The following is an 18,357-nucleotide window of genomic DNA, read 5'->3' on the forward strand; positions in this document are numbered from 1 at the left end:
TGAGGTGATTGCCTCCACCTAACTTGTACTCCACTCATCTTGGCCACTCAACTCAAAGTTCCAAATATGGACCATTACCAAATGCGTGCATCTGTTCCAACATTCCAATTTCAGTAACCTCACCTTGTGACAGCCACCTCTATCCTTCCAGCTAACTTCTGCTAAGGCCCAACTTCATTTATCCTTTGATACTACAGTGCATGGATTCTCCCACCTTCTTCCTGTCTCCCACACCTGACACCCTCACTTCTTTTCCTATCAAACGTAGATGCCTGGTTCAATCATTATCATCACTCCTCTAACTCTTCCCTTGAATTGCTCTGCATACTCTTGGGGTGAGTTTTGGCCTGCTGTGTTGGTAATGCCAAAATTATACCGTTTTAATGACTCTGACATGTTAAAAGACTGATAGCAAATGTGAAAGGCGGTTTTCTAGAAGTTGAGACAGATCACTAGAGAGAATGTTGTTTCTGCTTTTGATTCAACTGATCTTCTCCAGAGAAAGTAATTCCTAGTCACTGCCAAGGGACCCCTCACTGCAAAGGCCAAAGAGAAATGCAAAAGGTGACATAAATGTTGATGTCAGGGGCTCAAGTGAGAGGAGCCCCAGGCCCATTTGTGGGGTTCTCCACAGTCTGCAGCTGCTGCACAGGCATCTTCATTACCAGTTCTGTGACCTGACTCCTATTATTTAATGCCTGCTGGATGTAGCCAAGCACTTAATTCTCTATAATATGTTGTATCTTTACATAAGAAACCATCTTGTTATAGATCATATCATTTAACAAGACTGCAGGCACCAAAAAGGCAGAAACTTTTATATCTCAAAGACAGTGTTTTTCAAAACTGCAGGCTATTACCCATTGATGAGTCATAAACTTTATTTGGTAAGTCAACTTTTTGATCAGCACTAAGAAAAAAGAAGAAAAATGGAATAGAAGGAGGGGAGAAGAGAGACACAGAAGAAGAGAAAGGAGAGGAGGAAGGAAGACAGGAGGGAGTGATAGGGTAAGGGACAAAGGAAAGAAAGAAAAAATAAGAATTTTTTAACGGCAATTATTTTATATTCATCATAAATGAATGTATTCATCGATGTAAATTGTATTTCTTATTGTCAAGAAATTTTGCTCTGGTCAGTTTGGCTCAATGGTTAGAGTGTTGGCCCACAAATCAAAGGGTCAAGGGTTTGATTCCTGGTCAAGGGCATGCACCTGGGTTGCAAGTTTTGACCCACAGCTTCAGTTATGTCTCTCTCACACCAATTTTTTTTTTCTTTCTCTCTTCCACTCTCTCTGAAAACCAGTAGAAAAAATATCCTTGGTGAGGATGCTTAAAAATTAAAAAAAAAAATTGTTTTTGTAAGCAAGTTCCATAGAATGTGGCCCAGTGTTAGAAAATAATAGCAAATTAACAAACATCTATTACTTAATTTCTTGAAAATAGCTTATCGAAAGAAAGGCTTTACAATAAAGAGTTCAGGTCATTTCCTTTCCCTTAAGCTGCACAGATGTGTCCCCCTTTAATTTGCACAGAACCATGGTATAGGAATTTTTCCCTTAAATGACTCAGAGCTGGGATACATTTCAGTATTAGAGAAAAATGGGAAATACCATCTAAAATGGGGCAAGCAAAACACATTTTTTTTTTTGCATGCCAGATGATGTATTGCTTACATTGGAAGAGGGATTTCTGAGCAAGTCTAAATTAACTACAGAACTGAGAAATTGAAACTGAACCTCTCTAGTGACACTGGGGCAAAGCCCCTGGGAGACGGGACTAGGATACGTGGTCGGCAAGGGCGACCCCGAGTTCTGCAGACCCTACCTGCTCCAGCAGCTGTCGAAGTCGATGCAGCTGAGACTCTAATTGCGTATTGTGATCTTCTAAAATTTGCATCCGAGCCTCCAGCCGACCCTTGTGCTGCTGCCTGAGCAGCTTCACTTCTGCTATCAGTTCTGACTGGTCAGGTGTATGAGTCTGGGGTAAGCTCACTGGGAGTTCCTTTCTCTGGTACTGCTCCTTTAGCTGCTCGTATACCATCTGCAAGTTTCTAATATCAAAAAACAAAAACTGAAATTACTATTGTGCACACCATCTTCTACCCCAAATTACCTATAAACTCCAAATTTAGGGGATGCTATTTATTTCCTCCTAGGTGAGAACATTTTTTAACAGTGAGATGAGCAAGCATGATTTAAATGGCAGCTTTAAGTAACTGTTCTAATAAACATCATCCCTGAACCCCAAATGAAGATGTAACCCAAAGCCAGCAGGCAAGCTTGGTGATGCCCTCTCAAACGTTGACTCCACCATGACCTCTTGGACAACAGTTTGAAAAGGGAATGGGTAGGAGCCATGTTAAAGTTACTATTAAAATTTTTCCATTACAAGTTTTCCCAGGATGACATGTTTTCTCCCAGGCGTGGCACACCTCTGTTCTTCCTCCAGCTCAGCGATGGCCCGCTCCAGTTCTGCACGTTCTTCCCTTTCCACTGCCTTGAGGACCTGAGCTGGACTCTGGGGCTGGCTCACTGCGGACTCGCCTCCAAGGGTCTGGTAGTCCTGCTGAATCAGGGTATGCTCGTCCTCCCTAGGGAGACAAATTGAACACAGGGGCTCATATCCGGACGTTGATGTCTCTGAATGTAAAGGAAGTGGAAGCAATGATGATCAGGATGGCTGCTGGGGCAAGTTTGCCTTGAAGCTCAGTGTCCCAGCGATTGGGAAAGGGGTGCTGTATTGAACCTATCCAAAATGAACCTCAGAGGGTGATTTGATCATAACTGGGTGGGTCATGGCCGAATACACACTTCAACCGATGACTTCTTTAATTAAAGGATCCTGTCCATTGTTCTTGTGCATCTAGGTTAACACATTCTCTTTCCCAGACTATCCAATGCCATTGCCACCCTGAAGGGAGCACATAACTTTGTTGACTATCCTGGACTTTGCTTTGTTCCACCTTCATGTAATCCTCCTCAGCCCCCTCCTTAATGCCAAGGGTTCACCAGAAACTGCAAAACCATCATTCTCTGGAGAATGTTAGATTTCGCTCCCCAGCATGTTGTCAGTTTGGCTCAAAAATTCCCTACAGGTTTGGACACTCTGACACCCAACGACATGTTTCTTATGACATCCCATGACCTCACTTTAAAACTCTAGGAAGATATTTATCCAGTAGTGCTACAAACACCAACATTTCATGCTTTGCCTTAATTTACTAGTAACATGTATTTATCACAAACCCACAGGTTGAGAACTGCTGCTGTAGAGCCTAAGACCATCGGAAAACACAGATATTTACATTATGATTCATAATAGTAGCAAAATTACAGTTATGAAATAGGAACAAAAATAATTTTATGGTGGGGGGGTCACCACACCAGGAGGAACTGTATTAAAGGGCCATGGCATTAGAAAGGTTGAGAACCACTGCTATATGGGGAGATCCAGTAAGGTCCCCTAACAAACGTGCAAATGACAGATCTGGCTAATGCTACCAGGGGAGTCCTGCCATGGAATACCTTGAGCAGTTTGTACCTGGCCTGCTAGGGCTTTGGGGAAACTGATCCTGGAATGTAGGGCTTTATAGGACAGGACTTCATAAATACATCAGTGAAACACACATACAGGCAGATGAGTTAAAATTAGATTGGAGATGCATTTTGCTGTCAACATTTACATACATTCAATTATTTTGGGAAGTTGATAAGATTTAACATATTATTATAATTATCATCACCACCACCATCATTACATTCTTTCATTAAGGTATCCTAGGAGGGAATGAAGGCAGTTTCTATAAAAAAAAAATCATTTATATAGAACCTAGAATCTTAGTCTTAAGTGTTTTTCACAGGTTATTAGGCTGTAAAGTTAAATATAAAAATAGATACAGTAAAGTTCTTAGATATATGCAGTAAAAATAAGAGCATAACTTTTAGACACAGGTAGTACATGAGGTATCAGATTAAGATTATTAGGTGCCCAAAGTGTGCCTAATGCTAAAATAGAAAGTGTTGGAAAAATATAGGTCTGCACTAACAAAATATCATTAGATGGAATATAACTATATTCTGTTTAAGTCACATTTAGAAAATACTATCTAGACCACAAAATGAGTACATATCAGATGACAAAAGAACTGTGACTCATCCAATGAGCTTTTGAAAGCAGGCAAAACATAAATAAAAAATAATAATCTTCCTTTAAAGGATTATTCTGTTCCATGCTTCAAACTTGCGAATGGTGATGCCAGTGCAAACCTTGCCAAGCCTCCCAATTTGACCCTTCCACATAAAACTGTGTTGCTCTTGGGCAGATGCCAGATGAAGTGAGACATCCGGATGGCCAGGGCCTCGAGTTTCTGCTCCTGAGATTTCTCAGAACAGCCCTGCGTCCTGGGTCTCTTTGAGACTTGGTTGCTTAATTCCTCTGTCAAAGAAAATTGGTATCCTTCACATTAACGCCCTGTAAGTTGTCCAGAGCCAGACTTTCAGAGGAATAGGGAGAACTTGGATTTGGTTCTATGTGTGAGACTGACTCAGGTTTAGGCTTGGAAGGTAGCTAGCTTCCCATGATGCAGAGAGAAGCAACAACTAACCAGATGCACAGATGATGACCACTGTGAGGCTCAGGCAATAGGTTCTACAGACCGATGGAGGGACAGAGAAAAACTCAAATACAAATGACTCAAGAGGCTTGGATAATTTAGAGAGAATTATAGGTTCACATCTCAAAATTCATACCCCAAAGCCTAGGGCTTTCTTTTATTGACTATGGCTGAGATCACCCAAACCAAATATAGGAGATTTGTCTGGAGATAGAGTTACAAAATCTTTTATCTATATTTCCCACAGCTATCTATATTATCTGCCTGTCTATACTTCCTGCCCTTACAAAAAGGTCCTCTAAGATACAGACAAGCTTTGTCTGTGAAGCTGGGTCATAAATGAGCAATGGGATTTGAACAAGAACAATAACTGCCAGGAAAACTGGATGGATCTTCAGATGCTCTGACGCCCTCCCATCCCTATCTGGAAGCCATCTCTTCCCAAAGCAGCTAAGACAGTTCAGTGATTAGGGGTAGTCAAGGCAGGGGTGCCTATGCCTGGAGCCAGACTGCCTGGGTCTGAATCACAGCTCTACCACTTACTGACTGTGAGATCCTGGGAAAGCTCCTTAACATCTCAGGGCCTCAATTTATTCATCTGTAAAATGGTGGTAACAAGAACAAGAGTATCATCTCAAAGGGTTCTGTGAGGATTAAATAACCAAAGATGGTCAAAATGCTTAGAACAGTGCCTGGCTCTTAGTATGTTCTATTAAGGAGGAAGTGGTGGTTGTTTTTGCATCATCACCATTATTACTTAAGAGAAACCTAACAGTATTTTTATGAGGCAGCTTGGAATGACAAAACTCCTAACTCAAGAGAGCTTTGGGAAAGGTGAAGGATTTGAGAAAGAGAACAATTCTAAAAAGCATTTATATATGTTAACTCATACCATTTTTTACTTAAGGAACTTTGAGGTAGTTTTTCATCTTTCCCAAGAAAAACACTAAAAATTTCTCATAGTTTGACATTGGTTGCCTCAAGACAGACCCAAGCATGAAGCAGAAGAGCTAATGCTTCCCTGAGAAGCACTGCCCCTTCCTTGTTCAGAAGCTGGCGATACTGTTCAGTGGTACTAAAAACTGCCATCTACTGTCCCTTGGGATTATATCATGACCCTACAAATGCTGAAGCTTTAGGAAATTTCCAGGGGAAGGCCAGAGTGTTAGAGTATATTGTTTACTTCCTGCTATTACAAATATGTCCTGGGAGACACATAAACTTTGATCCAAGCTAAAAGCAAAGAAAGACTAGCACAGCATCTTGTCAAAAGCAGCTAACACTTCTTCCTACATCCTATGACCCAAGGTGCTAAATTATTGATGGGAAACAAGCTGGAGAGCCAGAGAAATAGTGACGCTTAGTTCCTAAACCTTCCTCCAAAAATCCTGAGACACACCATCAGTCCAAAAAAGGTAAGAACCATCCTCATTATAAGTCTTTATCCATTGAGAGAAAAGGTATTTATTCTAGTAACACTTGTCAAGTCAACAGTACTAATTAAAATGGAAATACTTAAATAAGTAAATATACATTTGAAGAAGAAAGGGTGACCACTGGTGAATCAGATCACTGGGGGTTAGGTACAGAGTAGGGCTTATTGATCCAGAGCCCTTTTTAGTATTGTCACCTGAATGGCTGCACCCTCATATGTCCACAGCAAAAGAACCCTAGTTTACTCAGTAATTCAAATTGTGGAAGAGCAAAGGCCTTCTAAAACCAGCTTTATCAAAATAAGATGTATTGACATATGCATTAAGAATGCACCAGTGACTGAGAAACGATTTCTCTTTAGTGGTTTATATCATTTTGCACTATTAACTTAATCTCACCTATCAGGAAGAATTTATCCCCTCGCTTTTCCAGTGCCAAGAGAAAGCCAGCAGAGTTAAAATCTGCAAATCTCTCTATAGCTCCGTTTTGCTTTCATGATTATATCTCCTTCTCGAACTCTGACTTTCCTTCCTCTAATAAGGACCCTTGTGATTACATTGGGTCCACCCAAATAATCTAAGATAATCTCCCCATTTTAAGATCCTTAACTTAATCATATATGCAAAGTTCTTTTTGCCATTTAAAGTGACATATTCAGAGAATTTGGGGATTAGGATGTGGGCTTCTTTGGGGGGACATTACTCTCTCTACCACAAACGCCCCCACCATGCTCTTCCCCTATAGGAACACTTATCTGCCTTCTGTCTAGCATGTAAGATTTATGAAGACACCCTATCTATGTCTGCAGACCTTTATAGCCCTGGGTACATGGCAGTGGTGTGCTGGTAACTGTCTAACATCAGGTTTTCTAAAGGAAAACGAAAAAGACCTGGGATTTTCAATTTTTATGATTTAAATACTTTCATGACAGCCAATTTAAGCTAATGACTTCCCTGAATGGGAAGCTGGGAAAAGATTTAGAGATATATACCATCTGACAAATACAAAAAACTACTCCAACAACATACATTTGTAATAAAGTAAAATAAGTAGGGCATGATGAGCATTACCTCTGTTTCTATTTTAATCCTATCTATTTAGTTGTAAGAGTATCTTAATAATAAAAGGGTAATATGCTAATTAGACTGGATGTCCTTCCAGACATCATTCCAGATGAAGCCTGGGTCTTGGGTGCCAGAGGGAAGCCAGTGCTGGCAGCCAGAGGAAAGAAGGCCTACTCTTGCACGAATTTTGTGCATCAGGCCTCATGTATACAATAATTTTAAATAATGGCTCTTTTTGACAAACAGCTTTAAACTTCTTAAAAATTAACAACTTGCTCTCACAGTGGGTTCCAGCACACCAGTGCACAGTAGGTATATAATAAGTATTTGTTGGATGGATGAATGAGTTGATACATCTATTGTTAGTACACTGAATTGTATTCCGCTGTTAATTGCTTAATTATTTTTTCTTTCCTCAGCTAGTGCTAAATTTAAAAATAAATAGTGTTGATTCTAATTTGCAGATAGGATATACTAAATTTGAGCATTATCTTTATTGTGTTCACAGGATGTGACAAACACATTTTAAAGAATTTAAATTTGGTTTGAATTCTTTAAGTATTGTCAACTTTGGTAGAAATTGTTGTTTTAGGAGATATTCAATATATTTAACTATTTAATATAAAATACATACTACTAAGTTAAATATGAAACAAGCATTATGAATATGGTGTTATCTTATTTGGGAATTGTTGTAAACTCTAAGTATATGAATAATAATGTATAAATAAATCATTGCTGTATTACTGTAAAGTATTAACATGCTAACCTTTGGAATGTAAAATTGAAAAATTTCCTGAGAACTTTTATTTATCAGCTTAATGATAGTAAAACTAGTTTTTAAATATTAATAGGGAAACTTTCTATATTAAAGTACCTAAGGTAGTTCAACTTAGCTCTCTCTATGGTTCTTCTTAGAATAAAACATCTAAGTACTATGTTCTACAATGTTCTTTACAGCTTCCCATTAGATCCAAAAGGCAATGAACCTGAGTAAGTCGGGTAAACTTAACACTACGAAATCCTTTAGACATCATTCAGAATTAAAAAGGTCAAATGCACAATGGCAAATAACAATGGCAAATAAAATGTCTGCCTAGAAAGGTTTATAAGAAGTATTCTCAAGTCAACCAGCCTTTTCTTAGTGTGCTAATCAATTATTGGCAGAAGAGGTAACACTTTTCAATGAATGGTGGGGAGTATATGACCAAGGGCATGTGGTCATAGCTGTTAAATGGCAGGGATTATGGAGGAAATGTGAGCAGAAGGATGGGCACAAATTCTGTGAAATTACTCTTGTTAACAAGAAATATTATACAAGTAGAATGACTATCTGCACCTGCATTAATAAATAAAACAATCTGTTTTCCCTGAGGAAGATTAGTTGCCAAATGCAGGATTTTTTTCAATAGGAATTCATTAATTTATACTAAAATAAATAAATAAATAAATATATCCAATTTATACCACCATGGCTTGAAAGTATAAAATTTATGTAGACATATTTGTAACCACACATCAATTCTGATTTGGATCAAAATCCAGAGCCTGGACCAGTGAAGATGATTTCTGACAGCCATAGTACAAAACTAGCCTACCCGGGTAGTACTGATTTCATGATTTACTTACCCACTTCCTGTGGTAGAGCTGCTATCAGTAGGTAAAGACCCATTGCTCCTTTGGGCCGGTCTGAAAATTGAAAATAAGGAGGTTAGGCAAAGTGACCACATCATGGGACATAGTCAACTGTAGATAGAACCCCAATCATTTTAAAACTGTGATAAAGTCAAAATACAGAAAGGTCCAAATACCCTAACAAGATTGTGACATTAAAACAACTAACATTGAGTTACATTTCTATCACCACTGTCTTAAGACCTATGGGCCTTAATCTTACACCATGTTCTACAGTCTGCTAATTGACTTAGCCTCCTACTTTTCCTTTCAGACCCTCGAGTCCATCTTCATTCTCACACAGATCTGTGATCCGTTCATGTTTCAAGATTCTCCATGACTCCTCTTTACCTAACACATTATCCAACTCCCTTAGCAAATGGGCCCTACATTATTGGACCCCAGCTTCTGTCCATCTACTCTTCATTCTTGACCCTTTCTCTACCTGAAGTTCTTCAAACAAGCCATGTTCTTTCCCAGCTCAATGCTTTTGAGAATGTTTTTCTGTTAGTCCAATTCTGGCTTTTCCCAGAAATTCTATTAGGCTAAGACTCTGTTCAAATGTTACTATTGTTATGATGCTTGACTTAATCTTTTCAGGCATTGCTAGTTACTAGCACTGGAGATACCTAGTATACCTGTTTTTTGAAAGTTTCTGCATACCATCAACACCAGTCTATTCTTTATATTTTGGGGGGAATTTAAAATAAACCCCTGGAATAAAAATTAGCATATGTTAATTACATATTGTAACTCAGTGCACCATCTCATGAGAACACTCTCAACCCCCATGTTCATTCAGCAACACTGAATTACATTGCCTAAATCCTGCTTGGGTTCTCATGAGCTCAATAATCATATGCAACTGAGTTACTTTATACAGAATGTGTAGCAGGTATTTGGTAAAGTGTAAATTACAACATGGAAGATGAGAGCCCCATGGCTCCTACAAATAACATTCCTTAAGTCAAGGCACATTAAAGGTATGGGATTGATACAGACATAGATCCATTCTGGGAGGCAATGCAGCAGAGGGCTGCTATCAAGTTTCTTACCGTGTGGCATGCTGCTCTATCCTGGTATCCTTAGTATCATGAAATAGCTGAGGAGGGCTATAAAGGAAGATGAAAATAAACAGTTTTATACCCACATATTGATAGATGTCCCTGGTTAGAAATGTTAGCTGGATTAAATAATGAATTTGCCATGCAAAGAAACCACTAGGATTGTTACCCGGGAGGCAGAACTATTATTTTAGAATGAGAGTTTAGCAATCACCCCCATGCTAACAAAACTGATCAGAACAACCTCCTCCACAGATGGGGCTGTAAATACTCACTCATAATTCTCTGGCCACATACTGATGACTGTGACGAGACTGCAGAGAAGGGAGAGGGAAACAAAAGTAACAGAACAAACACCTTAAAGCAAGCTAAGACAAAAGCCATGGCGGTGGGGGTGGGGAACATTCTCAATTGTCTTCGGGAGATCAAGACACAAAATTCACTGTCTATTCTAGAGAAGCTGCTAATATTTAAGAGCCTGTGGGGCCTTTTCACAGACATTTACAGGTATTTGTTACAGGACAGCAAACACATCTTTAAATATTCTCATTGGAGGGAAAAAGACAGGATGCTCCAAAATAGCTCAAATTTTTAAACAAATTTTAAAGATAATATCCCATAATATACTGAACAAAGGTGCAATCACATTTTTGTTTACCCTTCTGACCAAGTTGAACAGAATGGGAAAGCTAAGTCCCAAAGACATTATTATATGTATTGATGGCAGAGTTGCAATAAAACTTTTCTGATTCTGTGTACAATTTTAAATATAAACATTCAAATCCAAGCATACACCAGGTCTCTGAATCTCACAGATACATTTAAAAAGGATGTAAAGCAGATATCCTCCTCATATCCCACCAAAAATTTCACATTGTCAGTAAAATGAAAAATAACTTTTTTAGGTCTTTATGTACTTCATATAAAATTTTATCCAGAAGTTCAATCTATAAAACCGATAAACAAACTTGTTCTGCTTGAAGCAGGGCTTGAGTCTGGAGTGAGATTACTCCTGGCCTTAGGGGTTCCCTCCAACCTTACAGGGCTGCCTAGAAATCCCCTAGTCTCCATGAACGACATTTTGAAAACAACTGATGTTAATTAAAACCTAGCTCAAACCCTAATTTTTTAAATTTTAATTTTAATTTTTGTGAGAGAGGGGAGGTACTACTGTAAATGTGGATATTTAAAAATCTAAAATAAATAAAATCACTTCTCTATTGATTAAATAAAGTCTCCTAGAAAAGCCAGTGTTGACTGAAACAAAGAAGGGAGAATTATTTCAGTTTTACTTTATTCTCCTGTACCTATCATACATACGTGCTTAAGAAAAAGTTAATGATCATAACTCCTTCTGAGAAGCACAAGTTGATTTCTAAATAGCAAAGACTAAAAAGGGATGGGAGGTCATCTTATTGGGATAAAAACTAAGACTCTTTGGACCTACTTTCAAAAGCATGCATTTATCCAGGCTGTATTTGTCATTTGATCTCTATCGTAAGTAGACTTAATTATCCATGCATAAAACAGATACAAGAACAATGAAACAATACTGTACTATTCAATAGCTTTTTTACATCACTACGTTTCATTAACTCGGAACTAGGGATGTTAAATGTCAGGTGAATGGATTGCTCTGCATGCTCCAAAAAGCTGTAACTGCTTGAGAGATCACTTCCAGAGTTCAAGGGCATCACAACATTTACTGTGAGCTTAAACCAAGAATAATACATATTTTTTAAAAGTCTTAATTGAACTTGGAAAGGCTTTGTAAAACTGCTTGGCTGGTTCTTCTGAAGTTAATTCAGTGTGCACAAAAGTGGTTCATTGAACTAAGATAAGAATGGCAGAGGCAGAGAGCAAAACTGAAGAGTTTCTCAAAAGAAAGTGTGGTTTTGTGTTTTTTTTTTTTAATATCTTGAGAGATTTTCTAAGAAAAGAGGTAAAGATTAAAAAAATGAAACTTAGTGCTTCGTTGACTTCAAAGTATTTTGATTGGTAGAAACAACGCATAACTCATTTTATTTCTCATTTAACCCTGGAAGGGGGAAATGGCAATATTCTCAGTGTGTAGTTAGAATCTATGTTAAAGGGGGTTAAAAGTAAGATCGATCGGTGCCTTAGCCTAGATGTACTAAAGCCCTCCTGCTTCCAGAGCAGTGGCTGAACAGATTGGTCTGATTAATCACACACTAATATGCAAGAAATCCGACTCTACTAAATACACTTACCAATATATGACATAGAACCCAGGTTTCCTTTGAGGAACTCTGTGGCTCTTTCAGGGCATTTAATTCTGAACAGATTCCTTCTGCTTCGAGTCTCTGCCTTTTTAAACCCATTGGTCACAGGGCAGGTAAGTGGGGTCCCCTCCTTCTCTAACATATAAACCTTCACTGGTTCCTGACTGCTCACAGGATAAACTCCAAAAGCCCTGGCATGGCTTCTAAGGCCCTTCATTTTCTGGTTCCTGCTTCTTTCTCCTCTCTCATTTCTTGCCACGATTCCCAGCTTCCCATCCCATTTTCAAAAAACAATCCGGACTCTGGGCCTTTGAAAATGTTTCCCTTGCCTGGAAACTCTCCCTTTCTAACCCCCACACCAAACACTGAATGTTTGGCCCTTCCATCACTCAGGTCTCAGTTTAGCTGTCACTTTCGCCAGGGCCAGTGCTCCCACAACCATAATTAACACTTACTATGACTTGGTTCTTGCAATAGTAAGAATCTAATAACCCATGCAGTTTGTCTATTCCACCTTAGCCAATATCAGAGACAGGTGTCTACATTTTTAAAATGTAGGGAAACCAACCTCACTTTTTACCTAATAACTATCTCTCACAATTCTCAAATTATTTTTGGCACTTTTTAAACTTGTTTCTCATGTTTTTATTCAATGGTAACTTTTTAATCAAGCTCTACTCATTTATTTTGATTGATGTTATGAGAAATTTTGCAAAGCTATAAAATTAATTAAATACCTAAGCATGGGTTTATTTACCTTCTTTTAGTAATAACTCATTTTTTCCCCTGTAAAGCTTCTTCACACATGCAAGTATTACTGGATAGGAGGTAAGATTACATTTTGCAGTGTAAAAGAGAATGAAGAAGAACATTCTAATCAGCTTCCTAAATAACTTCCACACATTTACCACTTCGCTGATTTTTCTCCTATGTTTTACTCCCACAAATAGGAGAATAAACCAAGTCAAACTTTTTTACTACCCACTCACACAAATTGTTACACCAGAAGATTAAGTGGCCTTGAACTAGAAAGGGCTCATCGGAAAAATGAACTTAAGCAAGTACAAGAACACATTTCAGGATTAAAAAAAGAAAATCTGCCCACTCTAAACAGTAGCTCATAAATCTTTTTCAAAATGCATCTTGTGACATCTGATTTAATCTTATATGCCTTTTCTTTCTCTTGTTTTCCACTCACTGAAAATGCTGGTAAATATATGTTAGATGAAATGAAACATTTTCAGAGTTACAGCCAAAAATCCTACCACAAAATTATTGGCAAGCTTGTCTGCTCTTTTTTACTTTAACTGAGTCACTCAGAATACAATGATGGATGCCAATACTTATGTTGATACTGAAAGGAAAATTATCAAAACTGCTTAAAAGGACTATAAAAGATCTATTTGTCTGCCCAACTAATAGGAAGTATATAGAAATTTGAGGCGCAAAATGCCAATAACATATCAAAAGGGTGGAAAGCACATCACCAGTTCAAACCTATCAATTATCCAATACAAAAGGCACTGTCTTAATTCTATGCTTCAAGCAACTACTCCAAAGGTTAGTTGGATCTGATACCAAGAGTAGTAAAATTTTGTCTTTATCCTGGTGTTCAGCCCAATTAAACTATATGTTAGATACTGAAATAAATACGAATGTATTATCAAACCACCTGATGAGAAAAAGGACAAAAATACAGCCACAAATTGAGAGAGGACCAATAATCTACCTTTTCCATGGATTTAAGTATTTGAACAGCTCTCCTTGAACTTTAACTGTTTTTATTAAATTTGTCCTAAAGTGTAGTTCAAAAAAATGTATTGGAGGCATATAGACTAATTGTACATAGTTTGATATCAAGCAAAGGTATCAAAAAGTTTAATTTTTTTCATATGTTTTAAATGTGTACATGACATTTTGACCTATTTATATATTCAGTTACATTATATTTCTTTCTATATGTACACCCATAATACTACCTACAGCAGCATAAAGACATCCACTATGCTTTGGCTGAGGTATTTTCTCCACTTCGTAGCAGTTTCACAAATTAAAAAAAAAATACATTTGCACATAAATGTATGCATAGAGCTTTATATGGAAAAAAATTCAGACCAACAGTCTATCCCTCTATTTTAACATCTTTGAAACATGCAGTGTCATAATACGCTGGACCATTACTGTTCTCAGATTATGTCTCTATGAGTGCTGAAGGTTAAACAAAGTTTGGCTTCACAAAAATTGTACTTAGAACACTTTTAATACCTTTCTACTGTAGAATGTAAAGAACTCTACCCTTCACATTTCTGAGCTTGTTTTATAGTCGTTTGAGAGGGCATCTTCTGTAACAAGAACCTCACTATTCCTTACGACTAAGGACTCTGGTGATTATTAGCAATTAAGGTTAATTTTCCCCAACATTCAAGCACACACAAAAATATTTGCTTTGGCAGGTATATTTAAGCTAATATTCTAAAAATTCAAAGATTTAAATCATATCTATTTTTAATCTTTATATATCATTAGTAATTTAAAATTACATTTGTATGGCTCATTTTCAAAATTATTTTTATTTCAGGCTATAAGTTATAATTTTTCTTTGTTTTAAAATCCAATAGTAAATTTGTTACATTGAAATTTTATTACATTTATGCTTATATACACAAATTATAAAATTTAAAGAAGTGTGTCTATCTCATGTACTATATGTTTATTTTTAAAATAAGTTTTTATTTATTTCAAAGAGGAAAGGAGCGGGAGAGAAAGATAGAAACATCAATGATGGTGCCCTAGACCGGAATCACAATTGGGACCTTTCAGTCTGCAGGCTGATGCTCTATCCACACAGCCACTAGGGCTCTATCATGCATTTTTCAAAGCTACTTCATTTTTCTGTCATGTTCAAGACAAAAGAAATTAGAAATGTAATGTTAGGTTTTGATGAGATTTTAGTATATAGGTAGGTATCTAAAGAAAGATAAGTGTTGCCAAAACCGGTTTGGCTCAGTGGATAAAGCGTCAGCCTGCGGACTGGAAGGTCCCGGGTTCGATTCCGGTCAAGGGCATGTACCTTAGTTGTGGGCACATCCCCAGTAGGGGGTGTGCAGGAGGCAGCTGATCGATGCTTCTAACTCTCTATTTCTCTCCTTTCCTCTGTAAAAAATTAATAAAATATATTTAAAAAAAGAAAAGTGCTAATAAATTTATATTAAAAATATATAAAATAAGTGTGAAACATACTATAAGAAATAGTAAAATATTCCCCAAAAAGGGAAAATGGAAAATAAATAAAATAATTAAAGAATATACAATATTACAATTTGCTTTAAGTTTTTGAAGAGGAAAAAGAGATAACCAATGCAAAGATTAACACATATTTGTAAAGTATAGGAACAAGTGCACAATGAAACACAACATTTTAGCTGCGACACTGTCAAAAGCAAACAGTAAAAATTCATGTTATAAATATTGATTCTAAATTTAAGTTACCTCTTTTGAAATAGAACAGTTTACTAAAACACAAATAGTTTTTGGTATCAAACAACTTTTTTTGTGTCACTAACATAATGAATGACACTATTAGATATAAGTACATATGTTAAAATCAAACTTACGAATCCAAGTTGTCACCTTCAAGAACGGTCGGAACAGGCAAGGAGCCAATTTGAGTTTGTTTGGCAAAGTATTTCTTAGATCTGAACTTCTTCAGCACCTTTGTGAAGTTGCGTACATCTTCCCCAGATGTCTATGAGGTTGAAAAAATTGTATTTATCTCATTAAAATGGAAGAAGATAACTTTCTACAATAAATAGACCATATGTAAATTAATGCAATTAAATAACAATAGTTTCAGTAGTTTTATGTATGTTTGGAATAACTCACAATGTCATGAAAACACATGGTAATCACGGCTCATCATTAAATATACCCAGCAATTAGTTTATAATTTTTTAAATTTCTAATTGAAAATAAACCATAGCTAGCTTATTTGCCCAATATTTTACAAATTGGGCCAAAAAGTAAAATTAATTTTGGAAATTTTATTACCATTTATAAAAAAAAAAAAAGGTTCAGTTTACTATTAAACAGTTCGGGACGATGAAGTATGATGGATATTATATGGTTTTAACTAAGGTGCAGAAATAAGGTTGAGCTATGTAGCCTATACCGACTGCACACATGCTAGAATACACTGTAGTCAGAGAAAGAGAAAGCAGTAAGAAGAGACCAAAGGCAGCATCACACCTCTCCTCTATATTGTAAGAGGTACTATCAGTTTCTTTGTCCTTTCCCAACCATAGGAACATAAATAATCTCGACACGGATGAAATTTTATTCAGTTTTTAAATATCACCAATTCTAGTTTTTATTTGCAACTAGGGGCCCGTTGCAGGAAGATTCCTGCAAGACTTCCGGTGGGCTTCCCTCCCACCACATCACCCCTGCAGCTCTCCCATCTCCCCCGCTGCGGGGAGGGCGGGGCGGGCGGGTGGGATCCCAGGGCGCACAGCTGCCCTGCCTGCCCCCTCCCCTGCTCTCGCGGCCTCTGCCACGCAGTCTCCATGGCCATGTGCGAGCGCCACTAACGCCACTGCATGCCCCGGCCCCCACCCCCGCCCGCTGTGCCCACCGCTGCCCGCAGCTCTGATCGCACGCAGTTTCCCTCCAGCAACTGCCTTGCTTTCCACTTTCCCTTCTATGCTGTCTTCAGTCTTCACTCTTCCCTCCCTCAGTGTATGCAAATTAACCACCATCTTTGTTGGGTTACTTTGCATACTTGCTCTGATTGGCTGTAGGCATGGCAAAGGTATGGTCAATTAGCATTTTTCTCTTTTATTAGTGTAGATGCGTCATTCAGACATCAACCTCATTCAGTCCTTCTGAAGATGTATTTAAAATGTTTGTATGATATGCACAGAACTAAATTACAGCCTTGACTATCTGACTCCTGATTGGCTGTCCAATCAATAACTAGATAGACTTCACTCTAATCTCTTTACAAAACAGAACCGGAGAACTTTTCTATAACAAACTGGGTGCTAAATACATTGCCCTACCTGCTGCCTCCATCCCTTTTCTTGTATCCTCTCCAGTCTATCTTTTCCTTCATGACAAGCATTTCCAGGATTCAAATGTGATACTACCAAAACTATTTTGCAAGCAGAAGCTTAAAAATACATAATTATTTTTTAAAACAACTAAATTCATGGTCAAAACTAATAATAGTTGTATTACTTCCTATCTGTTCCTATTCTACCTAAATATGCCTGCTTCTAGTCAACTGTTAAGGGGACTTTTGATTCTCTAGTTTTACAGAGCACAGAGAAAACATGAATAAGCCCAGGTTATTCCTAACCTAAAATTCATCAATTTTCACTTTATTGAAAAGAAAAGAAATATAGTAAGGACAGTCTGCAGTATCACTAGGCCTTACCATCATATCCAAAATGTCAAATCTTTTCCTAATTCTGAGAATAAACTATATAATAGCCTGACATTCTCTGGATATACATCCTAAATGTGAGTAAGTATAGAAAAGAAGCCCTTAATGAGAAGAAATGCAAAGCCCTCTGTAAAGAAAAAAAGATTGCTATCAGCGATGATGCTATTAAGATTTAACCAGGCAGGACAGGAGAAATAAGCAGAATATAGTTGGGAGTAAAGAGTATTCAGAGGAGAAAGCCTGGGAGGATATTTCACCTACCTTCAAGGGCATTTAGGCCTTTTACAATGGTTAAGATAACTGCAGATCATTAAGTTTATGAATATATTTAACCTGAATACTTTAAAAAAAAAAAAAAAAAAGCTTTTCATGTTAGAAGTGCAAAAATAAGGCCCCATGATGCAAGGATAAGCATTTATGACCCAATTTATGTCTAGGTCTGATCTTAACATACTGTTAATAACAGGGAAATAATAAAGTAATGGGATCCAGCTTTTACTTGGGCCATCTCCATCTGGCAGCATAAAGGTTTGCATTGCTTAGGCCAGTGGTTTTTCAAGCCATATCCAGGTTTTCAACTCACCCACGAGTGGGGGAAGTGGGGAAGAAAAGACCACGTGCACCCCGTAGTCGGCTGCTTTGCCAGTCTGGTTCAGCCAGGGCAATGTGCAGTACAGTGTTTTTTAGTATCTGTATAATAAAAGCCTAAACACGGTTATGGTGGAACGACCAGAACAACCAGTAACTGTGATGTGCACTGACCACCAGGGGGCAGATGCTCAGCACAGGAGCTGCCCCCGGTGGTCAGTGCGCTCCCACTGGG

At 37.7% G+C, this 18,357-nt stretch overlaps 1 protein-coding gene across 1 annotated transcript in view; it reads right to left on the bottom strand.

Moving 5' to 3' along the window:
* Positions 1-1,776: 1,776 nt before the first annotated feature.
* LOC311625141 (utrophin-like) overlaps positions 1,777-18,357 on the bottom strand; it is a gene marked incomplete at its 3' end in the record, with an annotated part of 90,794 nt that continues 74,213 nt past the window's right edge. The window contains exons 14-18 of the mRNA XM_084889074.1: positions 15,706-15,836; positions 9,840-9,896; positions 8,740-8,799; positions 2,432-2,590; positions 1,777-2,050 (exon numbers count right to left, since the gene is read on the bottom strand). Of these exons, the coding sequence (XP_084745200.1) occupies positions 1,777-2,050; positions 2,432-2,590; positions 8,740-8,799; positions 9,840-9,896; positions 15,706-15,836 (681 nt within the window). The remainder of the gene's footprint in view (positions 2,051-2,431; positions 2,591-8,739; positions 8,800-9,839; positions 9,897-15,705; positions 15,837-18,357) is intronic.

The sequence above is a fragment of the Pipistrellus hanaki genome (assembly GCF_964339955.1).
Source record: "Pipistrellus hanaki genome assembly, chromosome: 6".
Lineage (NCBI taxonomy): Eukaryota > Metazoa > Chordata > Mammalia > Chiroptera > Vespertilionidae > Pipistrellus > Pipistrellus hanaki.